Source organism: Carlito syrichta, unplaced genomic scaffold, assembly GCF_000164805.1.
Source record: "Carlito syrichta isolate Samal-C Ts95f unplaced genomic scaffold, Tarsius_syrichta-2.0.1 Scaffold304878, whole genome shotgun sequence".
NCBI lineage: Eukaryota > Metazoa > Chordata > Mammalia > Primates > Tarsiidae > Carlito > Carlito syrichta.
This window is the reverse complement of record NW_007248974.1, coordinates 126,904-138,458: the sequence shown is the minus strand read 5'-3', so window position 1 is coordinate 138,458 and position 11,555 is coordinate 126,904. Positions and strand designations below refer to the sequence as shown.

General features: G+C 55.7%; 1 protein-coding gene across 1 annotated transcript; it reads left to right on the top strand.

Moving 5' to 3' along the window:
• Positions 1-223: 223 nt before the first annotated feature.
• CATSPER1 (cation channel sperm associated 1) lies at positions 224-9,352 on the top strand. The gene is made up of 13 exons (XM_008061025.1): positions 224-518; positions 888-1,034; positions 2,240-2,452; positions 3,759-3,872; positions 4,022-4,166; positions 4,449-4,540; positions 4,677-4,820; positions 4,981-5,044; positions 5,195-5,267; positions 5,378-5,438; positions 6,891-6,966; positions 8,913-9,027; positions 9,181-9,352. Exons 1-13 carry the CDS (start codon positions 224-226, stop codon positions 9,205-9,207), a joined length of 1,566 nt encoding a protein of 521 aa, XP_008059216.1. The 3' UTR covers positions 9,208-9,352.
• Positions 9,353-11,555: the final 2,203 nt, after the last annotated feature.

The window sequence follows — 11,555 nt, the reverse complement described above, 5'->3', positions numbered from 1 at the left end:
AAGGAGTCAGACCCAATCATTCTTGATTCTGAACTACAGCCAAGGAGGAGGCATTTTGGAATTAGGCGGGGGGCATGTTGGTGACATCACAGAGTGGAGAGTTCCATGAGAACCGTCAGGCTTTCCTAGAAGCCCAGGCCCACAGTTTGTGTTGAGCTCAGCTTAGAAGAGAAGAGAATTCCAGGTCTTCAGCTCTCTTCATTCAAGAGTTCCCAGCATAGTCATGGATCAAAGACTAGCACCTGAAAAGACTCAAAATGAGGTAGACATCAATAACTCGGATGTATTCTCCCGCTCATTCACACAGCACAGGGCAGACCACAGCGGAACTTACCATGATGAGTCCCATCGCCGCAGAGTGTCCTATCACCAGGATGAGTCTCGCCATCTTGGCATACCCCAGGATGAGCACCACAGTGGCAAAAGAATCTACCCCAGTGAGTCTGATCACCCCAGTGGCTTTCACCACCAGAGTGATCCTCACCACCCTAAGGCGTCCCATGACCCCTACCACCACGGTGAGACTTCCTACCATGGTGGATCCCACCATCATGACGCCCAGCACCATGGAAGGCCCCATCATCACAGAGAGACCTTTTCCCATCATTCCCTCGAGGGCCCCTTCCACGATGGCATACCTCAGAACCTCAGCGAGCACCGTCGTAGTGATCACCACCACCGTGAGCATTCCCACCGCAGAGTCTACCACCGCCAGCACCAAGACCACCTCCGCCATAGTGTCCATCACCATGATTTCCTTCTCAGTGACGACCAAGACAGGGCGGACCATCAAATAAGTTCCCAGTTCCCTCTCCCATATAAGTCCCGCGGTCCGGTTCGTGACCTGAGCCCCGGGTCTCATCCGACAACTCTTCCACCTGGCGCAGCACACCCAAGGCGCTCAGCCCACCGCATGGCTCGGTCCCACGTTTCAGTTCACCGTCATGGCTCCCAAGTCTCCAACAAAGTATATATTCGGACCTCCAAGGACTCAGAAAGCTGGGAGGAAGATGAGCCATTTCAGAGACGCAAAGGTAAGTCTTTGTTGGGTCCCCTACTTCCCATCCACCCTGCCTGGCCCAGATTCTAGACCTAACCCAGGCCCTGCACTGATCTTCCACAGATCAGGTGGCTTGAACTCTTTCCTGTGTATCTATTCCATTGGCTATTGTCTTTCCCGACTGTCCATCATCCTATTTTTTATTCTCTGAATTAGGCATCTCCGTAGGCCATGAAGTGTCTTCATTCAGTTGCTGCTTTCTTCATTCACAAGTTCATTTTCAGGCACTGACTCTTGTCTAATGTGGATGTTTGGCCGCCCAGGAAAGAATTCAACACAGTTGCTGCTTTCAAAGGGTCCAAGACTTAGGGTGGTCACTTAACCAATCAGACCATCTAGGGATGGGGCTTGGTCTCCTCTGTCTCAGAGCACTGACCACTGTGGATTGTATCTGTCCATGTTTCTCCCACTAAACTGTGAGCTGCTTGGGGACAGAGACCAGGAACTAGTGCCCGTATGAGGACCTCACTGGAGGGTGGAGAGGGACCTTGTCTTTAACTCACAATCCCTCAAACTTGGATCCTGTAGTTCAATAAATATGACAACAGTTTCATGAACAAGCAGAGAAGGGTGAGTGTCTTATTGAATGGGGACAGGCAGCCCAGAGGAAAGTTTCAGCAGGATCTTTTTTTTTTTTTTCTTTTTTTGAGTTGGAGCCTCACTCTGTCGCTCAGGCTGGAGTGCAGTGGCACGCTCACAGCCACCACAGCCTCGACCTGCTTGAGGTGATCTTTCTGCCTTAGCCTTCCAAGTAGCTGGAACTACAGGCGCATGCCACCATACCCGGTTAATTTTTTGATTTATTGTAGAGATGAGGTCTCGTCAATTTGCCCAGGCTGGTCTCGAACCCCTGGACTCAGGCAATCCTCTCACCTCGGCCTCCAAAATTACTGGGATTACAGGCTTCAGTCACCGTGCCTGGCCTTCAGCAGGATCATAAAGGCAAAGGGTGAGTTTATCAAGAAGATGGGGTTTCCATGAGTAAGTTGCCATGTGAGCAAAGACATGGAAGTGTAGACACAGGAGCCCTCAGGATCCACTCAAGCCGCCTCCAATTTCCAGCAGGTTGGCACCTGCCATGGAAGGGGTCAGGCCTGTGGCCCCAATACCAGCACAGAACTGACACTGGGCGAGCCAATGGCAGGCAAGTACAAACTTGACTTTCTGGTTCCCTTACAGCTGGCCGGGTTCAGCGAACTCACAAGAAGCTACACAGTACAGGCCTCTCCCAATGGCTATGGGAAAAATTAAGCTACCTCATTCAGGACTTACGGACAATGATCAGGAATCTGACCCAGTCCCTGGCCTTCGAAACCTTCATCTTCCTCATCATCTGCCTCAACACCATCATGCTTGTGGCCCAGACTTTTGCCGAAGTCGAGATCCGGGGTGGTAAGAACCAGGGAGCCCTGTCCACAGAGAGAAGGTCACTGATGTTGTTGCAGCACCTCCTGTGGGCCTGATCCAGTGCCGGGTGATTTCTATAACTCAGTTCACTTGATCCTCGCCCCCGGGGAGTACAGGGCATCGCCCAGGGTCAGTGGTGAGGGTCAGAGAGACTGCAGAGGTCAGTCACCCAGCTGGAGACCGCTTAACTGGAGGCTGTGCTGTTTGCAGCCACAGCCACCAGGGGACGCATCTGCCCTACATGTGCTGCTTTGGGCAGAGGGGTGCCTGGAACCAGGGTCTGCAGGAAGGGCCAGCGGACTTTGAGGAAATTTCGGTCCTGGAGGGGTGAGAGCGGATGACCTGGAAAACTGGCCCCTAAAACATCGTGGAACAGGAGGAAGGAAAGATCTGCCACAGGTTCCCTGTGTCAGGCTCTATTCTAAGCGCTTGTGTTAAATGCATTTAATACTCATGACAACTCTATCAAGCGACATTTTAAAATTTTTATTTTAATTATTATTTTTTTTTAATTGGAGTCTCACTCCGTCGCCCAGGCTGGAGTGCGGTGGCATGCTCACGGCCATCGCAGACTCGACCTGCTGGGCTCCGGCTATCCTCCCATCTCAGCCTTCCAAGTAGCCAGAACTACAGGCGTGTGCTACCACGCCCGGCTAATTTTTTGGTTTATTGTAGAGACAGGGTCTTGCCAAGTTGCCCAGGCTGGTCTCGAACCCGTGGGCACAGGCAATTCACTCATCTTGGTCTCCTAACGTGCTGGGATTACAGGCTGAGCCACTGAGTCCGGCCTATTTTTATTTTTTAAATTTTTTTTATTTTTTGAGTTGGAGTCTCACTGTGTCACCCAGACTGGAGTGCAGTGGCTGCTCCGGCCACCGCAGCCTCAGCCTGCTGGGCTCCAGTGATCCTTCCGCCTCAGCCTTCCAAGTAGCCAGAACTACAGGCTTGCACTACCATACCCGGCTAATAGTTGATTTATTGTCGAGACAAGGTCTCGCCAAGTTGCCCGGGTGGGTCTCAAACTCGCAGGCTCAGGCAATCCTCCCGCCTCGGCCTCCCAAAGTACTGGGATTACAGGCTGAGCCACTGAGCCCAGCCTAAGCGGCATGTATTATACCCGTTTAAAGATGAGAAAACTGAGTTACAGTGTGGTTAAGTCACACAGCCATTCAGGGCAGAGCCAGGAGACCCTGGGTATTTGGGCTTGTGTGAGGTCCCAGTGGTGAGAAGGAGAGAGAGGGCATCAGGGGTGCTGGGGACATCCCTGAGCACGCTCCTGGTGTCCCCACAGAGTGGCACTTCATGGTCTTGGACTCCATTTTCTTCTGCATCTACGTAGTGGAAGCCCTGCTCAAGATCATCGCCCTGGGCCTCGCGTACTTTTGTGACTTATGGAACAGTCTGGGTGGGTGGGGCTGGGGCCGATGGGGGAGGAGCTGGTCAGGGAGCCACTGAAGTGTCTGAAAGGGGGTTGAGGGGGTGTTGGCATCGAGAAGACTGGGGGGCCAGAGCCGGCAGGCGCCCACCGCACTCAGGCACCCACCTCACCCTCAGACTTCTTCATCATGGTCATGGCTGTGCTGGACTTCACGCTCATGCAGCTGCACTCCGCTGTCTACCGCCAAAGTTACTTTCGGATCATCAAGGTCTTCAAGAGCCTGCGAGCCCTGAGGGCCATCCAGGTCTTTCGGAGGTTCCGGTCAGCGCAACTGCGGCTCCCCACCCTGGCGTGGGAACTCCGAGGGGATAAGGGTCACAGACCTGGGCCCCCAAGGAGCCCACTGTGACCTGCTCAAGGGTTGGGGCAGCGGGCGACAGCCACCCTCCCCTGGGATCAATCTCTTCATTTTCCAGGGAAGGGACCAGGGCTCACCCAAGTCACCAACAAATCAGAGACCTCCTGCTTTCGGTGCCAGCTCTCGTTGCTGGGCACGGACTCCTGCCCCTGCTCACTAGCCCTGCCTTCCACTTCGGCCCGCAGTTTTCTGACCAGCCTCCAAGAAGTGACAGGGACCCTGGCCCAGACCTTGCCGTCCATCACGGCCATCCTCATCCTCATGTCCACTTGCCTCTGTATCCTTTGCTGTGGCTGGGGCAGGAGCCTGAGGGGCTGCTGGGGAAGGGGGTTGGGAGAGCGGGGACCTGGCGGGAGGAGGGGTGCTGGGGCAGGGCCGGGCCCCAAGAGCCTGGTTTGGCCCTGAACGGTCAGTGCTCTTCTCCATGGTACTCCGGGCTCTGTTCCACAAATCTGATCCCAAGCGCTTTCAAAACATCTTCACCACCATCTTCACACTCTTCACCTTACTCACGCTGGACGACTGGTCCCTCATCTACCTGGACAGCCGGGCTCAGGGTGGGGCGGGCCCCAGGCTGCGCGGAGGGCAGGGACTGGCCGGGTGGGCAGACCCGGAGGGCTCAGCGACCCCTTCTGTGGAGTGGGGCTTCCCGTGCCCGCCAGGCGGGGCAGGAGTAGGTGGGTGAGCTCACTGAGCCCCGTCTCTCACTCTCCCCAGGTGCCTGGTACATCATTGCCATCCTCACTGTTTACATCATCATCCAGTACTTCATCTTCCTCAAGTGAGGACGGCCCTGCTCTTCGGCCCAGACCCGCTCCCCTCCCGCTCCTCGCCTCCCCTTTAGGCCTCCCCACTGCTGCCCTTTCCTCCTGGGTAAGGGGCCTCTCCTCTGGCTTCCTCCTTGAGAACACCCGCCTGTCCCCCTCCCCAGCCTGGTGATCGCTGTCCTGGTGGATAACTTCCAGACGGCACTGCTCAAAAGCTTAGAGAAAATGAAGCAGGAGGTACACGTGGGGTGGGGCGGGCAGCCAGGTCCGAAAGCACAAGAAAGGCCAGGGACTCCAGGGATAGGCGAGCCTGGGACTCTGGCAGGATTGATACCTCTTCTTCCCAGAGGGCCAGACAGATCCATGAGAAGCTGCTGGATGATTCACTGACGGAGCTCGACCAAGCAGGTACTGGCCCTGCCCAGCCTGGCCCCATCTGTCGCCCTCAGGACCTTCTGTATATGTTCATTTCCCACACCTGTCTTTCTGGGTGAACCGATTTTGAGCAGGTTGATTTGCTTCCCGCTTAAGGATTCTCAGACTTCACTCAGTTCCCGAATCCCACTCTTAGGGTCATCATCAGAGGATCAAGGGTTCTCAGAGGTTACCTGGTCCCTCACCTGCACTCTCCATCAGGAACAGACGGTGCAAAATAGCTTACGAGAGATTCATTGGCTCAAATCGCTCAGCAAGTTGAGGGTGCATGGGTTTTCAGGAGTGGCTGGATCTAGGACTCACGTGATGATCAGAATTTGGTCTTCTATATCTCCACTCTGCAGCCCTCCGTGTGGTTTTGTTGTCAGGACAACTCTTCCCTTGTGGTGGCAAATGGTCACCTGCAACTCTGGGCCCACAGCCTCACAGATTAGCCCTGCCCCGAGCTTCCAGCGGTCCCAACAAATCCCAGAAATGAGCCTCCTTGTGTCTAGTTCTGAAGCAATCACTGCAGCCAAACGGAGAGGCTGTTCTGATTGGCCAGGCCTAAGTCACAAGGTCCTGGAGCTGGGGGATGGGGCCACTCCCTCTAGATGACATGGGCTAAAGAGGGGTAGGGGTGATTCCTCAGGAAAACTGGGATATTTTACCAGAAGAGGGAATGGGTGCTGGACAGACAGACAAATAAATAGAACTACTTGGGGAAAGCCTAAACAGAAACTCCTGCAGCCCCTGAGTGTCTCCATGACACATGGGGTTTCCTCCACTCCTTCTCCGAATCCAGGCATATTCTCGTTTTTCTTTTCTTTTTTTTTTTTTTTTATTATGAAGTTGTGGGGTATAATTAAGGGTTAGGTATACAATTGCGTTTCATTCAGGCACCCTGTTGATATGGGGTGTTTCCCCGTTCCCAGACAGATATTTGCTACTGTTAATCCCATCTCCCTCCCCCCACCATAGTTTCCCAGTACGGTCAGTCATTTTCGTATAGTATTGTATTGGATGTTTAAGGTCCATTATATGAGTGAGAACATGTGATATTCGGATCTTTGTTTCTGTGAGAGGTCACTCAGTATTATAGACTCTCTCGTTTTTCTTAAGTCGGGTTCTCACTCTGTTACTCAGACTGAAGTGCAGTGGCACCATCATGGCTCACTGCAGCCTCGACCTCCTGGGCTCAGGCAAGCCTTCTGCCTCAGCCTCCCGAGGAACTGGGACCACAGGCATGCACCACCACCACATCCGGCTAATTGTATTTATTTTCTGTAGAGACGAGGTCTCCCTGTGTTGCCTAGGCTGACCTTGAACTCCTGGGCTCAAGCAATCCTCCTGCCTCAGCCTCCCAAAGTGCTGGGATTACAGGCATGAGCCACGATGTCCAGCCAGGAAGGCTTTCTGACCTCCCCCTTCTCTCTCCACAACCAGACCTTGACGTGACGATGAGTGAGGGCACCATGCACAAGCACCTCATTGAGAAAAAGTTTGGGACCATGACAGCCAAGTGAGGAGACATGAGGGGGCGGGGCCTCGGGTCTTAGGGACGAGGTCTGGGGCCTGACCCATGGGCTGGATGGGAAAGGGACGTTGCCTGCCCCTCTGGAAGGGGACGCAGCCCTAAGGTCTGTGCGTGAGCCTGTGGGGGGGGTGTGGAGACCGTCAGTGGTTCTGCACACCCAGAGGCGGCCAGCACCACCTAGACAATCCCACCAGCAGGGATCCGTTCATCCCTTTACTCAAAATAATCCCTGACCATTGTCAGGGCCAGACCCTCTGAGGGTTCCAGGGACCCAAAGAGGACACAGACTCAGTCCCTGCCCACGAGGGTCTCATCTCTAAAGACCTATGCTGGGCCATGGGAGGCTGAGTAAACTTTAGCCAGATGGAGGGACGATGAGGTGGGGTGAGAGGAATAGGCTGGAGACCAGATGGTCAGCCTCCATTTCTGTCTACTTGAGAGGCCAGCTGAGCCAGGACAGCTGAGGACTCACGGCTGGGGATGTGTGCCCACGACTGGTGCCCTTGGCGCAGGCTCCTGCTTCCTGGCTCTCAAGCCTGGCTTCCTGGAGACCTTTCTCTCTGAAAGCTGGGCCCCATCCCACCCAGTCCAGACTGGCTGCAGACCATCAGATAGGGCAGGCCGACTGTTGGCACTCTCTGGGTTGTCCCGCCCATGAAGAGAGCCCAGGCCCTGTGGCCTGGCATTCAGGCCCTTGAGGTCAGGCCTCAGCCAGTCCCGTGAATCATTGTAATCGTGACCGCCCTTGCACATCCTTGAATTCCACACACTTCTCTCCTGCCGGGCCCTTGCCTGTGTGTTCTCTCTGCTTGGAACTTTCTCTGGCTGCTGATGCTAGGCTTAGGTGATCAACAGTTGTACAGCCTTTCTCTGGGGGTTCATTGGCCTCCATATGACCCCACTGGCCCTCCTCTGCTGAAGGCAGTCTTTATTAAGTGCAGTTTGTCTTTTGTCTCTTCTCTTGCGTTTAGACTCTCACAACGGCTCCCGCTCCCCTTAGAATAAGTCCAGGCTTCTTCCTTTGCCACTTCCCAGGTGTCTTCATCTTCAGTTCATCCACTCCAGTTCAGTCTTCCCCAAAGCCCACCCTGGCCCCCCAGTTATGCCCCTGACCCTTTGTGCCCTGCGGTTCTCACACCTTGGACTACCGGGGAGCCTGCCCAAGCCAGCAAACCCTCACGTGTCTTTCAAACTCAGCTCACTAACGCTTCCTCTGGAAGCCTTTCCAGACCCCTAGTGCCCAGTGAGGTTTTCCTCCTTCAAGTCCCTCAGCCCCCACCCTCACCCCGCCCCCCGCCATGTTTGCACTTACCACAACGTATTGGGAGTTGTCTGGCTCTGAGGGCAGGGCTGCTTCTTGCTCCATCTCCACGGAGCACCTTGCGGTATTCATTGTTTTCTAAGTGTTCTTCCAGGGATGGATTGATAACGATGGGTGGGTGGGTGAATGGGGCAATGAGTGAGTAGTAGCAGGGGGGCATGGTTGGGTGTATGGATAGGCAAGTGTGTGACCACACAGGATGGTGAAGGTGTCAACAGGCAGCAGGAGGGTCCAGGGAAGAGTGGGCAGATTTGAGGGAGAGGTGGATGGGTGGAAGGGTTGGACGGGTGCATGGATGGGTAGATGGTTCAGTGGGTGTGTGGAGAGGTCCGGGGTAGGTGAAGGAGGAAGAAGATGGGTGGACAAATGGGTGGATGGAGGGTTGGGCGGTTGGGAAGGTAAACAACAGTCAGAAGCTTCGTGGTATAGGCAGACACAGGACTGTTTTGTATGTGGAAAAGGAGACATCTTGGAAACAAAGGGCTAAGATGATGTAAGTTTTGGGGGAGCAGGGAGGCAGGCAGGAAGAGCCATCTGGGTGGCTCTGGGGCCAAGAAGATTCGCCAGGCAGGGGAGCCCAGCCCAGGCCTCTCCCCCGTCCTGTCCCCAGGCAGCGAGAGCTCCTGTTCCAATTCCTGCAGCTGGTGGCCAGCGTGGAGCACCAGCAACAGAAATTCCGCTCCCAGGCGTCCGTCATTGACGAGATTGTGGACACAGCATTTGAGGTGAGTCAGGCAGGATGGGCGGAAGGAGTCAGTGAGGGAGGACTCAGACTCTGGGGGCTTGTGCCCAGACATGGCCCCGAGGAACAGTCGCACGGGCACTGGGGAGGGCAGAGGCTGACTCTTCTCCCTCCTGTGTTTCACTCACCCCCACAGGCTGGAGAAGAGGACTTCAGAAAGTGACCCTGGGGAAGAGCACCGGATATAAACTTCAGCCTCCTGGGTGGGTCAGGACACTTTCCACAGAACTGCTGGAAGGATTGCTGGGGCCCTGCAGTTGGGGCCCTGCAGGGATGGGATGGGGTCGTAACAGCGTTTTAAAACCCTAGATGGCTCTGTGTACTCACTGGCTAGGCCACGAGACAGGGAATGAGACCTGGATACATGCACACGTTTGCACAGGCAAGGGCCTGTGTGCTGGGGTCACAGTGAAAGGACCGTTCTTGGGTCCCCTCTAGCCTCACTCGGGTAGCGTCCTAGCTCAGCCTAGCAGCGCATTGACAGCAGCTGGGGGATTTGCAGAACCTGGGCCAGGCACAAGTGCAGGCTGTGCTGGGAGGGGACAGAGTGGGCGGTCACCCTGCTTTGGGGAGGAAGGTGTCTCTGGCCCAGGATCCAGAGAAAAATACGCCAGAACTGCCCGGGGTTGTCAGGGCCAGGGGGACCAGTGGACTCCAAGAATGGGGCTCAGAGCTCAGGAAATCGGGCCTGTCAGGTCCCTCAGCATCCAGTATGAGTGCCAACCCAATGGGGTTGTCATGGATCCAGAGGTCAGAGTTCATTGCCATACCTGGCCCTGCATGGGATCAGTCTCCAGAGCCTCCTTGTGGGGAGGTGTGGTGGAGGCTGCTTAAATCCTTCTGGCCTCAGGGCAGGCAAGGAAGTGGCCACAGGGCAGGTGTGGACAACCTCCTGCTGCCCACTCTACCTGGTTCAGGGCTTGGCTAAGTTCCCCTGCTTACAGCCTGAGCCTGGGCCGGATTCCAGTGGCGCTGTCCCCACAGCAGCTGAGGGTGGCAGTGGGGCAGTGGCCTGTGCTGGGTGCTACAGACCTAGCCCTGAGTCAAGTTCAAGCCCAACCTTGGCCTGGAGGGGAATCCTAGGGGTGGAATATTCCGCTATCTACAACCGCCATCTCACCTCTAGGAGGGGCAAACCCACGGTGTAGTGCAGGCCAGGGGGAGTCAGAAGTGAGGGCCAGGGGGCGACAGACAGTTTTGTCAACCCCTGCCATATCCGGGCAAGACATGGTGGAGACTCCAGGGCTCGAAACAGAGCATGACCTCCCCTCCCTGGTGTGGCCAGGGCGCTGACTGGCCTGGGGCCCGGGAGTAGACTGTGCAGAGGAAATGCCATCTGGGATTTGGGCCTCTCCAGGGATGGAGAGGCCACTTGGCAGATGTCCCCAGGCCTGGCCCCCCACCCACCTCGCACATTCATTCAACAGGCATTTCCTGCTGCCTATCCCATGCCAGCTCCATCCTGGGGCCTCCTGTTTGGTGGCACAAGGGAGCCCTTCCAAGCAGCAGCCAAACCTCCCAACACACACACACACCCTAAGCTGCCACATCTGACAGGCTTGAGAAGTATGGCTGCATGTTGCGTGCCCCCCGTGTCCCTGACTCTTCTCAATTACAACCCTCAGCTCCCTAGAATCCCAGATGGGAGTTAGCGTCCCTGCCTCACCCCCCCATCCCACCCCCCTATGGCCTCCGAGGGGGGAGTCATCAGGTCCCAGCACTGGGCAGGGGACCAGGCAGTCGCACGTGGGGAGGGGGACCTTGCCAGGGAAGGATGGGCACCCAGGCAGCGGGCGGGGCTGCCAGTGCACTCTTCACACCACAGTGCTGCCAGATGGCATCGAGGCCTAGTGCCCCCCGGGTCTCTGTCCTAGGTGTGGGTGTATGCTTGTGTGTCTGAGGAACACCCCTGGGTGTGGCATCTGGGTCTCTGGGTTGTGTGTTTGCAGTTCGTGTGTATGTCTCCAGGTTGTTTACTGGGGTGTGTTGCTTCTGTGTATTTTTGCCTTTGCTTCTGGTTGCTAGGCTGTGTCTGTGTTTTTCTGGGTCACGGCAGGATCTGAACACGTGTTTTGGTTTTCTGCACGTGGATGTCTGGTGTGTTGTGTTTGGGGTGTGTGCCTGTGCAATTGAGTATGAATTGCAGCCACAAAGTCAGGTTTCCTTTACATTTTCGTTAAATGACGTTGAAATTGATCCATTCCCTCCTCTCCTGTGGGCATATCTGAGTGCTGTCCCACTGGGATTCCCTGTCCAGTCCAGCCCCTTCCAGGGGTCTTACCCGGGGCAAGGCACTGGGGGGGGGTCCCTCTGGTGTGTGGCCCACCGTGTGGACTTGAGCAGCATTGTCCTATCCCTCTTGGTCTCTTGGCCTGCAGGAGCTCGGCCATCCTTGGGTCACATGAAAGGGAAGGGCTAAACCGGGCTTGGTGGCTCAGCCTGTAATCCCGCACCTTTGGGAGGCTGAGGTGAGTGGATTGCCTGAGCCCGCGGGTTCGAGACCCGCCTGGG

Coding starts and splice junctions, on each gene's coding strand:
- CATSPER1 (XM_008061025.1), top strand. CDS start 224: ATGGATCAAAGACTAGCACCTGAAAAGACTCAAAATGAGGTAGACATC. Junction 1,035..2,239: donor GCCATTTCAGAGACGCAAAG/GTAAGTCTTTGT, acceptor GTTCCCTTACAG/CTGGCCGGGTTCAGCGAACT. Junction 2,453..3,758: donor CGAAGTCGAGATCCGGGGTG/GTAAGAACCAGG, acceptor GTGTCCCCACAG/AGTGGCACTTCATGGTCTTG.